At 43.2% G+C, this 17,314-nt stretch overlaps 1 protein-coding gene across 1 annotated transcript in view; it reads left to right on the top strand.

Annotated features, from left to right (window-relative positions):
• Positions 1–16,804, top strand: part of PTCHD1 (patched domain containing 1) — a 47,773-nt gene extending 30,969 nt beyond the window's left edge. Inside the window, exon 3 of the mRNA XM_075775047.1 lies at positions 1,438–16,804. Within this exon, the coding sequence (XP_075631162.1) occupies positions 1,438–3,092 (1,655 nt within the window). The 3' untranslated portion in view covers positions 3,093–16,804. The remainder of the gene's footprint in view (positions 1–1,437) is intronic.
• The last annotated feature ends 510 nt before the right edge of the window (positions 16,805–17,314 follow it).

Raw genomic sequence — 17,314 nt, 5'->3', positions numbered from 1 at the left:
CATCTACAGGTGGAGAGAGCAGAGCCAATACAGCAATTTTGATACTCTGCAGACAGCCTGAAATTCTAACAGAGATCTGTGAATTACCTTGACCTGCCTGACTGGAGCGTCAGCTTGAAAAGTCCAGTGATTGCACTTCAGTGTCATCAGCAGCTAATTCAGCACTGATCTTTTTATCTAATGTTATCAGGGAGTAGGTAAGAGCACCGTGGTCTGGCTTCTGGGAATTTCTGGAGATAATGCAAGAGCAGACCAGCGAGGTAGACAGGGGACAGCAAAAAACAGAAAAGAATAAGGAGAAGGAGTAATTAAAAGGCAGCAAAGAGGGTGCGATTAGATGGAAAGGATCTATTAAGTAAAGATGAACATGATGTGAATTATGAGAAAATATTACAGTCTTACATTTTAGGTGTGATACAAAGACTATATTTTTCCATTCATCTCTGTGTAAAACATCAACCTACTTTTATCTCAGCCACTCTCACCTGATAGCTGGTTGATGGCTGCGTTCCCAGTTCAGGTCCACTGTGAGAGAGCAGAGGTCTGTGTTCTTCAAATGCACCTTGCTTATCAATCACAAAATAGAAATTGTAAGAGGAAGATGACCAACCAGGGATTAAGATAAAACCATGTACTTTTCCTGATTTACCTGCACTTGGGGGTTAAACACAGGATTTTAGGTCTGCAGGTCTTCATCTCTTTTCATGAATGCTATATCCATTTTAAGAGTTAATTAAATACATTACAAAATGTAGGAACTGCCAACAAAAATAGAGCTGAATTTGGTTTTACAAGCCCTTAGATATATTAAAGAGGACCGATACCTTAAGCAGTTCCCTATCAGTTCTGCCGTTCTGCATCTCTAAAATTTATTTGTCCTTTTTTTGTTTGTTCCCTTTCTAGGATTTCTCTTTCCTGACAGAAAATTTGTATAGGAAGTGGAGAAATCAGTGACTGATTTAACTGACAATTTTCAGCTTATATGAAAGTTTCATTTTTTACAGATTTTCTACAAAGCAGCCAACTAATGCTCTGCTTCCAGCATAGGCACTTCAAGGTCATATTTCTTTTTTTTCACCACAGGTCAGATCCCATCACCAGGAAAAACTAATTTCAAAGCATCTTCCATCACAGGCATTCCGAAATAATGAAATGAAACAACCAACCAGAAAAAAAATCCTTTTTCTTTAACCCATCAAGCCTGCGCCAGCGATGCAGAACTCTCCTCAAGCTCTGGCAATAAGGTTTGCTAGTCAGGTAGCAAATGTGCTCCCGTGGCTTAGACCACCATAATAATTTCTCTCTTCTGCAGGACGTTTACTTCAAGCATTGGCAACGGCCAGCTGCGTCTCCTTTGAGTCTTTTAGCATGTCCACATTACGTTTTTCCGCATGTTGATTCGAGTACTTTAAACACTCGCTTTGTTCTCTATTGTAGGTCATGGGTTGTATGGGACTTTTGAAATGTTATCCTCCTGGAGGAAAACTAGAGAAGACCAACACGTTAAGGAGAGGACTGCAGCTGTATTTGCAGACTCCATGCTCTCGTTTTCTCTCACCACTGCCATGTACTTGGTCACTTTCGGAATAGGTGCCAGTCCCTTCACTAACATTGAAGCAGCCAGGATTTTCTGCTGCAATTCCTGTATTGCAATTTTCTTCAACTACCTCTATGTACTCTCCTTTTATGGTTCCAGCCTGGTGTTTACTGGCTACATAGAAAACAACTACCAGCATAGTATCTTCTGCAGAAAGGTACCAAAGCCAGAGGTATTGCAAGAGAAGCCTGCATGGTATAGGTTTCTTCTGACAGCCAAATTCAGCGAGGACACAGCGGATTCAGAGGAAACGAACACTTACGAGAGTCATCTTTTGGTGTGGTTCCTGAAACGCTATTATTGTGACTGGATAACAAACACTTACGTCAAGCCTTTTGTAGTTCTCTTTTACCTTGTTTATATTTCCTTTGCCTTAATGGGCTACCTGCAGGTCAGTGAAGGGTCAGACCTGAGCAACATCGTAGCGACCGCAACACGGACCATTGAGTATACAACTGCCCAGCAGAAGTATTTCAGTAACTACAGCCCAGTGATTGGGTTCTACATCTACGAGTCGATTGAGTACTGGAACACCAGTGTCCAGGAGGATGTGCTGGAGTATACCAAGGGCTTTGTGAGAATATCTTGGTTTGAAAGCTACTTAAATTACCTTAGGAAACTCAACATATCTACCGGATTGCCCAAGAAGAACTTCACCGATATGTTGAGGAACTCCTTCCTGAAGGCCCCTCAGTTTGCCCATTTTTCAGAGGATATCATCTTTTCCAAGAAATACAACAACGAAGTCGATGTCGTGGCCTCCAGGATGTTCTTGGTGGCCAAGACAATGGAAACCAAGAGGGAAGAACTTTATGACCTCCTGGAGACGCTGAGGAAGCTCTCTCTCACCTCTAAGGTGAAATTCATCGTTTTCAATCCATCGTTTGTGTACATGGATCGTTATGCCTCTTCGGTGGGAGCCCCCTTACAAAACTCCTGCATTAGTGCTTTATTTCTGCTCTTCTTCTCTGCATTCCTGGTGGCAGACTCTCTGATCAATGTCTGGCTCACTCTAACTGTTGCCTCAGTTGAGTTTGGAGTAATAGGTTTTATGACCTTGTGGAAAGTGGAACTAGATTGTATTTCTGTGTTGTGCTTAATTTACGGAATTAATTATACAATTGACAACTGTGCTCCACTGTTATCAACCTTTGTCCTGGGCAAAGAGTTCACAAGAACTAAATGGGTGAAAAATGCCCTGGAAGTGCATGGGGTAGCTATTTTGCAGAGCTACCTCTGCTATATTGTTGGTCTGATTCCTCTTGCAGCTGTGCCTTCAAATCTGACCCGTACACTGTTCAGGTGCTTGTTTTTAATAGCATTAGTCACCTTCTTTCACTGCTTTGCCATTTTACCTGTGATACTGACTTTCCTGCCACCGTCCAAGAAGAAGAGGAAAGAGAAGAAGAATCCTGAAAACCGTGAGGAAATAGAGTGTGTTGAAATGGTGGATATGGATAGCACCCGAGTGGTTGACCAAATTACAACAGTCTAACTTGTTTGTTTGTTGCTTTTTTACACTAGGTCTTACTGAGAAAAAAAAAAACAACCCAGTACTGACTAAATATCTGGGAAAAGGAAGGGGTTTGGAGGTTTCCCCTCCCCCCTCTAATCTAAATCCAGGAATATTCAAAATGGTGGGAGAAATTAAAAATAAATTTTAAAAAAGAGCTGGGTGATTGTACCTTGCTCAGCTCCTATAACAGCTATTATGAGAGAATTTGCACACACATGCAGAGAGGGGTTGAATTTTAGGCGCATGAAGTAAGATCTAATGAGAGAAGTTGGGTTCCTAAGCAGCCGTCTGCTTCCCCTGTACTGCAGATGCTGCAATTATTGTGGCTAAACCCAATCACATTGAAAGGTCAACTGTCAAGGCTGAAGTAGCACTAAATGTTCGCTGGATGTAAAGGCTTTACAAACTTTCTGCACAGCAATAACTCAAGTCAGTGAGTCAGCTCTTACAGGTCTTAGCCATCACATTTAATTTTTCTTTTCTCCCCTAATCTAAACATTTATGCAAGACTGTATAACAGATAGCAAACTGTACTGGGAAAGAAGGCAGTACACAGCAACCAAACGCTTTCCAAACACTTTTATGTTATAAATCACTTCTTTTTTTTCTAAAAATATCATTATTTTAAAATGTAAATCATCCCTTGTTACATTTTTAATCATGGTTTTATAGCTGTTTCTTTTTCTTATAAAAACAAAAAAAAAAAGAAAAAAAAATCCCAGTGACTCTGTCACTCTAGAAAATATATAATTCTATTTTCTACATGTCTCGCTACTAGTTAAACACGTAATCTGCTTTACCAACTGTAAATTTGTTAGCATTCTACTAACACGTGCAAGTGGATCTAGCAGCAGACAGAAGATGGTGTACTGAATATTTCAGCACCAAAATCCATGACACAAACCTCAAATACTAAACTGTCATCAAGAAAGTGAATGTTAGGGCTCTTTTACTGAGAGCCTATTTCAGGCCATTCACTGGTAATGCACACTAAGAGGATTAGTGGGTAGTTTTACGTAATGTGTAACTTAATCCCTCAATCTTCCTAGAGTACCTGTAAAGCAATAGACCTTGCAGCTATGGGCTCTTCCAAGAGACAGCAGACCATGAGAGTTGAACGGAACAAACGGAAGGTTGGGACTGCAGTTTAGCAGTAGCAAGTTTAACAACGTCCCCAAAGAGCCCATGTCTAAGGGGCCTATTGAAAACATCACATCTGAGGGAAGGGAAAAAAAAAAACCTTAAAAAGATTACATTACTGAGTCTTTTTGGAGCTGAGAGTTCTAAATCAATAATTCTGTCAGCATCTGTGATGTGGAGAAATACAGATAAAGCAGCATCTCTTTTCCTCCTCCACCCCCTCCACCCTTAAGAGCAACAGGCTCATTACTGTAAGGTTTTATCATGCTGTTGAACCCCAGTGGGGATACGTAAGCCAATTCTGTAGGTTTTCCTGAGCGTGTTCCAACTGTACATTGCCTGCAAAAACCAAGGTGCAGGATGCTGGCTGGTGTGTCAGGTGGTCTAATGAATATATGGACCATTGCTTTGTGGTGCAAGATGAATGTATTGCAACCGGACTCCTTTCTACAGCTCGTCCAGAAAGTAAGAGTACTTGAAAAGTTTTGGCACAGTGTTTGCTTCAATGACTGCATCTGGAGGGCAAAGAGAGATTGCAGGAGCCGTGGGGCTTGGGCCACTGGGAGGGCTGTGGCTGGGGAGGCTTCCTGTGTTACCCATACGGCGGGTGATAGCACATCCGTGGTCACAAGCCCAGGGTATGCTTCACTGCATGAACCTTCTCTTCAGCATCCAGTCCCAGTGCCCCCTCCAAACGGCCTGTGCGAAACCCGCAAATGCCGCTTAGTGAGTATTGATTTTCAAGCAAAGAAATACTTCTGAAGCTTCCTCCCTAGTGGAAAATAAGATAACCAGATATTTTGCCCCAAAGGAAAATGTTACGTACTGACTAGCAAAAAAAGCCAGCAGTGCAGCTGGCAACATTTACTTTCCCCTGGATAAGTCCCTTCTCTGACCAGAAGGAAAGGAAGCTGTGTCCAGGAATGCACAGGCTCTTTGCTTGAACAAACAACATTTGCTGCAGGAGCAGCTGGGAAGCTGTAACAACAACTTCAGCCTGGCAGAGATCAGGCGGACACCTTGAAGACAGCCAGATGAATGTGAGGTGAGGGGAAAGATCTGTTTCCCCTGTTTTCTTTAGACTCAGACTTGGGGTTTTCCAGCCAAAATTTGTTCCTTATGTATACCTTCACTGTAGCTTTTCTGTGATGGTCATTACATCATTTAAGTAACAATCGCCCTATCTCCTGGCCATTCAACAGGCAGCTGCAGTGGCTTTTAAACTTCTGAGGACATTAGCAAATCAGTTGAGAGTTGCAGAGGAATTGCAAACCACTTTTGGCAGCAGCAGTCTACTGGCTTGTGGGACACCTGGAAATGAGAGATGTGTGAAAGAGGTTGTTTGTACACTGTGGAGAGGAATACCGATTTTACACCTCTGCTATCCCTGATGCTATCACTTGCAAACACCAGCCACAGGATTGGCTACCATAAACATCTTCACATCTAATTGAAATGCATAGATAGGAGCATCTTTAAAGAGATGTCCAAAGGCAAGCTTGTAGTTTCACAGATCTCTCATTAAATCTCAGCATGCGTGGCCTTCAGAGATCTTCAAGGAAGGTGATAAAACCAGTGACAAAATTGCTCCTCTATCTCCAAACCTGTCAGAAAAAGGATGTGGAGGCACTCCTATGGCAAAGTGCCACAGGATGTGCTTGGGTGTCCACACAAGACAGGGTGAGAAGTCCTGCAGCCCACCCCCTTGCCCCAAGGCAGAGCCAACAACATTTAAATCGTTTCTGAAGGATGTTTGTCCAGCCCATTCTTAAAAATCTTTTTAAGGGCAGATTCCTTCCCTAGCAGTTCCCCCCAGTGCCATGTTACCCTACCAGTACCTCCTGGTGGCTGCCTGGGACTGGGAGGGGGAAGAGGAGCCGTGTTCCTCTCTGCGCAGGGAAGGACAGCACAGGCAGGAGGCAGTCTCCAAAGCCTTCCTGTCCCCTCAGAAATCCGAAACAAAGCCAAAAATAACTTACATGCGTTTCTCACAGTGTTTCACCTCAAGGCGCTGCTGCTCTCCCCACTTCCAGGCTTGACGAGTTAAAGCCATGAAAATGTCCGAGGTGTACTCAGCCCAGGTCTGTGCGATTTCTGCCTGAATCCTGATGTGTCCAAGAGATGCACCAAATACTCCTTCTCTACAGGTAGCTTGAATACCTCAACATGAACCAGAAGCAGCATGTTCTCAAGGTCTCAGACTATGCTAACCCACTTTGGCCTTCCTCCCCTTTGACTTTCTCCTCTGGAGCAATTATCTTCACCGAAGTCAATTGGTCCTCACTGTGCCAATTGATTAATGGGTGTGGATGCTGTGCTCTGTTCTCAGTCCAAAGCTCTCCCAGCAGCTAACTGTGTGTAAGATTTTACCCTTACTGGTGAACCTCCATTTTGGATGACTACCTAGGCTTAAGCAGTTTTTTGTCATACTCTTAAGTGGCTTTTTAGCCCAGGTATCACTGTGGTTTTGTTTGCAATATAGATGACCCAATTTTTTGTATAAATTCAGTGAGTAACAGAATATTATACGCTGTCAGGCACTGACTAAAATTTAACAGCAAAAATTTTAACTAAGGCCAACGAGAATATATAGGACTGTGGCTCACTGAGCACATCTTCTACAAACATTAAAATTTCCATACAGTAAGGGATGGTGTACAGTATATTTTTACTATGAGGTAAAGCATGGGGAAAAAGAACCAACGTAAGCGCGTATGCCCATCAGGAACAGTCCAGTTTTCTTGTAACATAATTCCTAATGTTGGCTTAGCACAAGTTCATTTTCAATTTGCAAATACTCTAATTGGAAGAAAAAGAGATAAAATTTGGTATAGCTGGAATAACTTAATTTTTACAAATTAATTGACAAAGCCAGAATTTTCTGCCCAAAGCTTTAAGTGAAAATGTTCTAGTTAGATTAAAATTAGACCTGTGAAAGGCAGGTCTGGCCTGGCAGAGAGAAAGAGCTTCTTTTCCAAAGACAAACACACTTTATCATGGTCAACTGCATGAACCTGGAGGGAAAACAGTACCAAAGTGGCCTGAGGTTATGTTGTGCTACATGAGGATTCACATCTGCTCTAGAAGCTTTCTGAGCCAGCACTGAATTCAGGTAAAATGCATACTGTAAATTGAAAGGTGTACTTTTAAATGCTTTTCTCTAGGCTGACTGTCCTCCTGTGAGCCACCAAATCCCACCTCAACCAACACCTTGTTTATTTGTATTCAAAGAGAAAACAGAGTGGTGGCATGGCTGGGCAGAGTTCAGGAGAGAGTGAAGACCGTGACTTCTCTTAAAAACAGTCAGAAAGCCAGAAACAACTCTAGCAAGTGGGGGTTTTTTGGGGGAGAAGACCTGGTCATTTCAAAACTTAGCGAACTGGTGTTTCTCCTGTTTGGTAACTTTGGGAGCAGATGGCGTGTTCAAGGAGATGTGGGGAGGGGAAGCAGAGTGAACAGGAGTCAGCCTTGGGTTCGCTGTGGACCCCCAATTACTGTAGCTACTGTGGCGTGGCCGGACGGAAGCACAGGGCGGGGGGTTGGGGGAGGCAGGGGCAGCTCTGCTGCATGGGCGTTGGGGGGGCCTGACCAGGCCCTGCAGAGGGGTTGTTGCCCATGGTCCCATCCCACAGCCTGGCCTGGCAGCTGCCGGGGCCATGCGCAGCCCGCAGCCTGCACAGCCAGCTCTGTGCATGTCCCACATTACGGCGGTGCTGCAGTGGTGCGCTGGGCCAGAGCTCACGTCATGAGGCAGGAGGCCCGGAGAAGCCGCTTTTTGGAAGGCCCGGGTCAGAAAGAATTACCCAGAGCCTTTTCCTCCCCTGCCTTCACAGGTGTTAAAACCCCAGTCCATGCAAATCAAATTGTACAATTAGCTGCGTAGGGACTAAGTATTTCTTCCATGTCTTTATCCCTACCTTTATCACTAAAGCTACTTGTCATTTATTTTCTTATAAATATTTTGAAATAAGTAAGCCTTCCTGGGGTACAAACAGCTCTGATGAGAAGCAGGCGTGGAGGGGAGAGAGCACCTTCCCCTCCCGAAAAGGTGGGCAGTGGGTCCCCCATCCACAGCCGGGCACCACACCGTCACCACAGGGCACCCCAGGGACCCCAGCCCTGGGCAGGGACAGGGAAAACCTTATCCCCCCCCTCACCCCCTCCCCAATCTCGTTAGAGGACAGAGGGAAGCTTGAGCTCCAAATTGTGGCAGGGTAGGCCCCCAGGGAGCCTTTGTGAAATCCATCTGCTGCCAGGAAAGTGCAAGGGAAAACTTTCTGGGGTGTTTTTTTTTTGAGAAAGACATGTCAAAGGCATGGGCCCTGGGGGGGGGGTTCAGAGACATATTCCTGCCCGTGATGCACAGGTTGGGGCAGAGCGATGTGCCCCAGCATGCCACCGCTCGCCCCGTTGTGGTCCTGGCACAGCTTCCTGCCTGGAGAGAGGGCACCTCAGCATCACCTGCGGCTGCCTGGGGCAGCTGCTTCTCAGGCGTGAATTGGTCTGGTGGCATTGGCGTTCTGCAAGTCATCACCTTTTTTTAATTTGGGAAAAGGAAAAAAGAAAAATTCAGCATAAATAATTCTAGGTTATTTAAGCTCCAAGAAATCTTAATCTGTGCGTCAAACAAATGGCTTGCAAGATGTCAGGGGTTTTCGTTTGGGCTTTTTTTAACCTATTTTTACTATTTTTGTATTAATTTAGGGAAAAAAAATTGTATAATGAATCTCAATGTACAGCATAAGCCTAAAATAAAATGGCTGTCTCTCTCTTTGCTTCCTGTGCTCCCAAACTGCTACAGAAATCCCATGCCATCACCAGCCTAACAAACCAGTTTTTACCTGGCCTAACCCAAATAATCAGGCTGTGCGTCCTGTCCGACTCCCATCAGAGAGGAGTGGTGGAACAGTTCAGGGGCACCTGCTGCAGCACAGAGCTGGTAACATCCAAAGACGAAGGGCGCTCCGCTTCCCCAGTAGCCTTTCTTGTCCTGGGCTGCACACTGCTCTGCAGCAAGCACAGGGAAAATACATTCACTTCACGTCTATTCATTTCCATGTTGTTGACATCCAAGTCCTTTTTTGGGGGGATTCTTAGCTAATCCAGCAGCAGAACCCCACCTTGAGCAGGCAAAGCAACAGCTGAGGTAAAAATCTCAAATTGATTTGACCAAAAGCTAGTGTTACCTGCTCAGACAAGAACTAGATCTATGGAGATCTGGTAGGTAGAGCTGAAGTAGTGCTATTGAGCAGAACTATTACTACTAAAAAATTTATTACCAACACCTTAGCATCCACAAAGTTAGGAAGCCCCATCATCACCGAGAGACCCACCTCTCCTGCTCCCCAGCAGAACCACAGCTGCTGTCCCAGGATCTTCCGATGACTGTGGTCCATCATCCTCTTTCCACACCCAGCTAGATCACCCATTTACACCTTTTCCCAATGTTTTGAGCAAAGGGAGCAGCACCCCTATAGGCCCACCTGGACCATCCGCTTCAATGGAGAAGCCAACCACCTCACCGAGTGACAAGGGTGATGGTTATGGCTGCTCTGTCACACCTGCAGCAATGAGATAAAAAAATCAATTTACTGTAAAAAAGCAGGTGAACCAGACCCAAGCCTGAGTCACTGCAAACAGAAGTAGGCCTGAGAGCTGGTGGGCTTTTGGCTGCCGAGGGCTTTTGGCCACTTTAGTTTAATGGGAAGTTTGGGTCTGCAATTCAAAGGTGACTTCTGTCACCTGTACAGCTCCTGGCCTTGTCCCTTCCAGTTGTTCTTTCTTGCATTGTCTTAAATTCAGTATCCACAAGCATTGTTGGGAGAAATTCTGGCTGAAACAGAAAATCAAATTATATCCATTTTCTAATTGCTAATCTAATGTAAGAGAGGCTACATCTTAGCATTGCACAGGAACTCAAAGAGCAAAACTCCCATACGAGGCTGGTGTGCCTCATTTGTCTACGTTAGCAAGAGCTGTTCATTCAATTCTCCCTAGACCTAATTTACAAAAATCAGGCTTTACAAATGTGTAATCAGTACGTTTTATTCTGAAAATTCATCTGTATGTATACCTTCAGAATAGAGACATGTTAGGTCTGATTTTTCGGTTATCAAGGAATACAGTTGAGCCCAACAAATGTTCACGAACAGCACATCAATTCCACGTGCAATTCTCACACTGCTGCATACAAATCAGAATATTGTCATTCCAAAATGCCACATTTCCTTATTTGTACAACTAATTTGCACACAGAACTAGGCAGGATTATGGCCTGAAAACAGTGAAGTGTGCTCACATTTACATTCAACCTGTAAACATCACTTAAACATGTAAAGGTTAATGGCAATATAGAACTTGTTGAGAGAACTGGATTTGTTTTGCTGATTTCAGTTTACTGTCAGAGAATAACTGAAATATATGCCAAGCACCTAGCTGGAAAGAAGCAGGGAATAAGACATCTAACAGTCCATCAGCAGAAATGAAAGTCCACTTGAAAATTTATAGATATGGGAAATGTAAGAATCATGTTAAAGACCCTAGTAGCTGGGTATCCAGGCTATATACAATAGAATATGTTATAAATGAGTGCAGAATATTCTGTTCTGATTTTCTTTGGCCACATTCAATCCCCTTAAATATGATCTATTCTGTGAACAGACATAATTTTGAGCAAGACTGACACTTCTGAGAAATTACTGAGTTGCACAGGTGAAGTTTGCTGGAAACAAAATTTTAAATGTATGCAAACAAATTGATGCCAGAAAATACAATTTGCAAAAAAATATGCCTTCACATTCTGATTATATTTAATAATAAGCAATCTGTTCACTGATGCTACAAGTAAAAATGATTTTATATTTGTTAGCTATATTCAGAAAAATGAGATGCCCCATTATAGTGCATACACCCCCATAACAATTATGTATTATTTTTTATACACCCAACTCAAGCTGGCTTCATATAAAGAGGAGAAAAAGCCAATCCAGAAACGTAGTTGAAAGCTGGTAGGAAGAATGGTTTAGCTGTCCTGAAATTGTAATGAATCAGCAGAGCGGGGAGCAACAGAGAAGTTGGTAAGGAGTTTAGGAACAAAGAAGCTAGCTGCAGAAATGCAGAGCTGTTGAGAAAGGAAAATACTCAGGTTTTATTGTGTCAGGCGGATGGGAGAGAATTGATATAAAAACTACTGAGTTGCAAAGGGAAGGAAGGTCTAAGGTAGAATGAGCAGTGAGCAAAATTATATAAGCGTATGCAAGACTTGCAGATATATATTAAGGATGTCTAATAAAAGACAGGGTCTGTTCATGTATGGAAAAAATAATAATAATAATTCACAGCTGCTTTATTATATCAATTTAAATATAGATTCAGTATCTCATTGCTTTGGAATAGAAGACAGAATGATAGAATCACAGAATGGCTTGGGTTGGAAGGGACCTTAAAGATCACCCCATGAGCAGGGACACCCTCCACTAGACCAGGTTGCCCAAAGCCCCATCCAGCCTGGCCTTGAACACTTCCAGGGAGGGGGCATCCACAACCTCTCTGGGCAACCTGTTCCAGTGCCTCACCACCCTCACAAGAAACAATTTCTTCCTGATATCTAATTAAAATCTCCCGTCCTTCAGCTTAAGGCCATACCCCTCGTCCTGTCACTCCATGCCCTTGTAAACAGTCCCTCTCCAGCTTTCCTGTAGGCCCCTTCAGGTACTGGAAGGCTGCTATAAAGTATCTCCAGAGCCTTCTCTTCTCCAGGGTGAACAACCCCAACCCTCTCAGCCTGTCCTCATAGGAGAGCTGCTCTAGCCCTCTGGTCATCTTCGTGACCCTCCTCTGGACTCACTCCAACAGCTCCATGTCCTTCTTATGTTGGGGGCCCCAGAGCTGGATGCAGTACTCCAGGTGGGGTCTCACAAGAGCAGAATAGGGGGGCAGAATCACCTCCCTTGACCTGCTGGTCATGCTGCTTTTGATGCAGCCCAGGACACGGTTGGCTTTCTGGGCTGCAAGCGTGAATTGCTGGCTCATGTTGAGCTCTTCATCAACCAACACCCCCAAGTCCTTCTCCTCAGGGCTGCTTTCAATCCATTATCCACCCAGCCTATATTTGTGCTTGGGATTGCCCCGACCCATGTGCAGGACCTTGCACTTGGCCTTGTTGACCTTCATGATGTTCTCATAGGCCCACCTTTCAAGCCTGTCAAGGTCCCTCTGGATGGCATCCCTTCCCTCCAGCGTGTTGGCCACACCACACAGCTTGGTGGTGTCAGCAAACTTGCCGAGGGTGCACTCAATCCCACTGTCCATGTCACCAACAAAAATGTTATCAGTGCCGGTCCCAGTACCGACCCCTGAGGAACACCACTCATCATTGTTCTCCACTTGGACATTGAGCCATTGACCACAACTCTTTGAGTGCAACCATCCAGCCAATTCCTTATCCACCAAGTGGTCCCTCCATCAGATCCATATATCTCCAATTTAGAGACAAGGATGTCGTGCGGGACCATGTCAAAAATCATTCATAATCTAATCTGGAGCCCAGAGCTGGAGACTTTAGCATTATAAATATATATATACACACACACACACACATATATAATATACAGAAAAAGAGATCAGTAAGATGGATTCTGGCTCATAACTTACTGAAAAATAACAAATGGACGCTCGCTCTTTTTACAACAACTTTTACTTAGAGAAGAGCAGCTGACTTTTAATGTTTACGAAATAGTCATACCTTCCTGAAAAAATACTCATGTTGGAGGGATTATTTTTTTCCTTTTCTTTTGAAGATGTGATCGATTTTCTTTCTGGACAAAGTGAGCCCTCAGGCGCATTACCTACAGTGAGAAGAGGGAAATGCCGTCTCTCTTAAGGTGATTCCTGAGTCAAGAACACCTGCAATTGAATTTCTCTCTTTTCTTCCCTCTCAGCATGCTATTGCAACTGTTCCAGACTTGCCTATTGACAGTTTTACCAACCAGTATACCAGCTGCAAGAGAGGTGGGATTCTGCTGAGCTTCTGCTCGTGTTGGCTCCAGAGGCAGTGGCCACATTATAATTTCACAATTATTCCTGCTCATTAGTCCTTCTGATGGGAGCCATTTCTGACAATAGCTTGGATCTTACTGGAAGGGTGGCTACAGCAGCTATGACACGAAAGCCAGCAACATTTTGCTGCTCTGACATACCTCTGATATATACGAGTGACATGACATATATTATTAGATATAGAAAGAAACATTCAAAGCTCAGTGTCAGAACATCATATTTAATATCACCATCTGTGTGGATGTTATACAGCAGATTTATAATATGGAAGTTGCAGAAATGGGAGAGTAAAGAGAGAGAGAGATAAAAAATATCATTTAAACTCCTCATCTGGCACTCTCTGTACCTCTCCATCAAAGGAAGAGTTATTGCCTTGCAATCAGTGGTGACACCAACCCTGAAGAATCTAATTTACAGGAAAAGGTTAAAGAATTGGGCTTAGAAAGGGGAAATCTAGTCCTGAGCTATGTGACTTCAGAATTATGGAAAGGACTGCTAACAGCAGTGACTTCCCTTTTTTGCCCAGCGAGCGCTTCAAAAGCCAAGATTTCAGAATACAAAATGTTTGAAGTGAGAAGCAAATAATAAATTTATGGAGAATGTTTCACAGGTAGAAGTGACAAATACATATTAGAGACAGGGAAGTCAAGGGAGACAAAAAGTCGACTCATCTGAGAAATGCCTAAATTTATTGTAGAGAACTCCATAAAGACCTGCACAGAAAAACTCCCAAATGTACTCACAGCCCTGGAGAGCTCTTCAGGTGGTCTGTTCCAGCACCAGACTGAAAATAAGGTAAGAGTTTTAAATTATTGACAACTGCAACCACCAGAGCTTTAAACCATAGAGCTTGGGTAAGGGAGAAATGGAAAAAATGATGGGAAAAATACTTTAATGATGTACCCTTTGTGTACATCAGCATCTCTCCACAGACTTCACAGGAGTGATAGCTAATAACAATTGTTCAAATTGTGGCCCATCATTTTCCAGATGACTGTTTTCCTCTTCCCCCTGAAGCCAAAGGCTGAGTTTCATTTGTTCAGTCTGCTTTCTAAGGCAGATGGTCGCTCCGACACTGCCCGAGTGACCAAAGACCCGAGACAGAGGCGAACGCAGACCTGCATGGGTGTAATGGGAAACAACCCATACCCGAGCCACCGCAGGGCAAAGCTTTATTAATCCTTCATCAGAGAGCCGTGCAAAAGAGGACATTCACATTTTGTATGTTCTTTAAAAGCCTATAAGAAAAATTGGCCTCTGCGGATGCACTAAGATGTAGATGTGCTATGGATGCCATCCAGACATACTTATGCTTGCGCTTTTCCAGTGCTTGGTAGCCCTCAGCCTTTGGCTTCATGCCACACAGCCCATCTGAGGTTCATACTGCAGGTTTTATTGAGATAACTGTTTGGTGAAAGAGACTTTGTTTAGATCAAACAAATCTTTTTAAATATGAACTGTTTTATTCACCCCAGAAGGTTTTCCGCACCTGCCATCTCTATCTTCTGTTAGTGCATTTGGAAACGAAGGTGGCCACAGTGGGAAGAAGAGAATTGGAAAGCAAGTAAAAGTCCCATTGTTTTTGCTAAGTGGCAGCTGATTTTATGAGGCTCAATTACCAGTGATTTTGTGAGGCTCAATTTCAAATTTTCAAAAGGTGCTTAATATTCCACTCCTAAGCCAGGAAGAACTATGGGGTTTCAGTATACTCCAAGCAGAGTATAACAGCTGGCTTCAAAACATGTTGCCCAGTGGAAATAAAACATTGGAAAGGGGAGGAGAGGAGGATAGAGATGCTAGATTTGAGATTTTCAGCAGAAAATATTGTTTTTTCTTTTTTTTAAAAAAAGTTCACATTTTTGCCTTTGTTCTGATAGGAGTGTCTTACTGACTCTGATAAATTCGAAGCTTATAGAGTCATTTACAAAAACTTCTGTGCAGGAGGGGAGAGGCAGAAGGCGAGCTGAGAAAAGATGTACCTTTTCTGACTTACTTCTATAATGTCTCAGCCTTGTCAGGGACCCAGGAAACAGCAGTATGTCCACTGTCAAAGCAGTGGGGTACCTGTGTTTGGATACAATCATTTCATGGAACAATAAAGTGGTAAATAGTTCCCCAGTAAGGTGGACACCCATCGAGCTTATTTCAAAATGCTGCCAAAGGGAAGGAAGGTATTGAGCTCTAACTCTACCGTCCAGGGAAGATGGGGCCGCAAGTGAGCAGCACTTATCAGGAAGGCAATAGCAAATGCAAACAAGAGCAAACCCAGTATGCATGTAGAAACACAGATTTGAATGCAGAATCTGCTCAATATTACCCAAAAATTCCCTCATCCAGGAAAAATAAAGTCGGGGAAAAGATCGTCAAAGCCCAAAATGTCTTTACAGTTCTTAACTTCTTGTTAGGTCTTATGTGTAGTGTTACCAGTTCCCTGGTGCGCACACACCGTTCAAATCCATAATTGTTTCTTTAGACACAGTTCCTAATAATATACATTGTCAGCCATAAAGCAAATATAAGCCATGCTTAGGTCACCAATCATAGATCTCAAGTAATCAAGGGTCATCCTTTACAGCTACCACCATTCCTAAAATACATATGAAATTTATGTATTTCACAGAATAGTGGGGAAAAATCTGTATGAAATTCAAATCTACCTGAAAACAAAAATTTGCTTTAAATAGGCCAAGCAGAATGCAAAAACTGTTTCCAGCAAATACTTTCATAAGCTCTAAATGTGAAGGTAAAGTATCTCTGTTCAAGTCTTCTGAAGAAAATTAGAGAGAATGAATGTGAAAAAGCACATGGAGTGCAATTTAAAGAAGCAAGCAAGCAAACCATGACCAGAGTATGTCTATAAAACCTTGGCAGTTGACCTTCACTGGGTGAGGATAGTAAGTGGTTTGGAGAATCAACATTTAATCAAGTGGTTGAGTATTTTTTTACCCTTATCAAAATATGAACCAGCTATTCAGGTAAAAACTGATCATGCGAGGTTTGTCCATTTGCCTGCTCTCAGTGAGCATGAAAAAAAATCATATTCCAAAATGAACCGGTGATCTCTGCTGACTTTGATTACTTCAGATATATTTATTTCTGTTAACTGCTAAGGGGAAGAAAATCAGAAATAAAAATGCTCCAAAGCTTTAATATTTTTTCTTTTCTCAAGAATCTATCCCACCCCTCCCATTAGCTTCTTCTTTTGCTATGCCAGACCTCTCTTACAAAATTCCCCAATTTTGGCCAATTGGCTCAAGCGCTCCCCTAATACACTCTTGCAATTGTAAGCACTCAGGGGTTCCACTAAAAGGGTGGCTGGATGCAGCTTCAGGACTAATTGTATCCTATGAGTTATAGAATTATGCACCAACAGCTAAAAGGACACAATTACAAGGTGAACTATTGTGACACACACTGTGTAATGTCATACAATCAAATGCAATGTTTAGTAAACATGAACCTCTTTGTCATTTTGTATTTATTTCTACAGGTTTAAAAAAAAAATAAAGCACACATTTAAAAATATCCCTTTCTCCATTGTGTCTCTGCAGCATTATGCAACTTCCCGGTGAGGATGATGGGCAGGCAATGACTCGGTCAGTGCCTGAGGGACTAGGCGATGACTAGCGAGGAATATGGAGCTGCCTAGGTGGGAAAACCAAACTTCTGCAGACGTAGGAGCCTTAACTAGGTCACCGCTTAAAGGACTGCATTTTTCCAGCAATTTGTTTACAGCCCATTGTGCCAGTAATGAAACACCGAAGGGTTTCTAATGCCTGAGCTCCCTCCTTGGCCACAAAGCCCGTGGGAAAAGGAAAGGGGAAAAAAGCCTTCCATGTGTGGTTGGAGAACAGGTAAATCTCTGGCATGCCCTAAAACCAGCGAGGTGATGCACATCTCTGCAGAAAGCCAGGCTGCCGCCAGTTTGCCCAAGGATCCACAGGTTGTCCCACCAAGTCTCCATGGCACGCGAAGGCATTGCTTTGCAGACCTCTAGCAGGACT

This window comes from Balearica regulorum, chromosome 1, assembly GCF_011004875.1.
Source record: "Balearica regulorum gibbericeps isolate bBalReg1 chromosome 1, bBalReg1.pri, whole genome shotgun sequence".
Taxonomy (NCBI): Eukaryota; Metazoa; Chordata; class Aves; order Gruiformes; family Gruidae; genus Balearica; species Balearica regulorum.
This window is presented reverse-complemented; position numbering and strand designations above follow the sequence as displayed.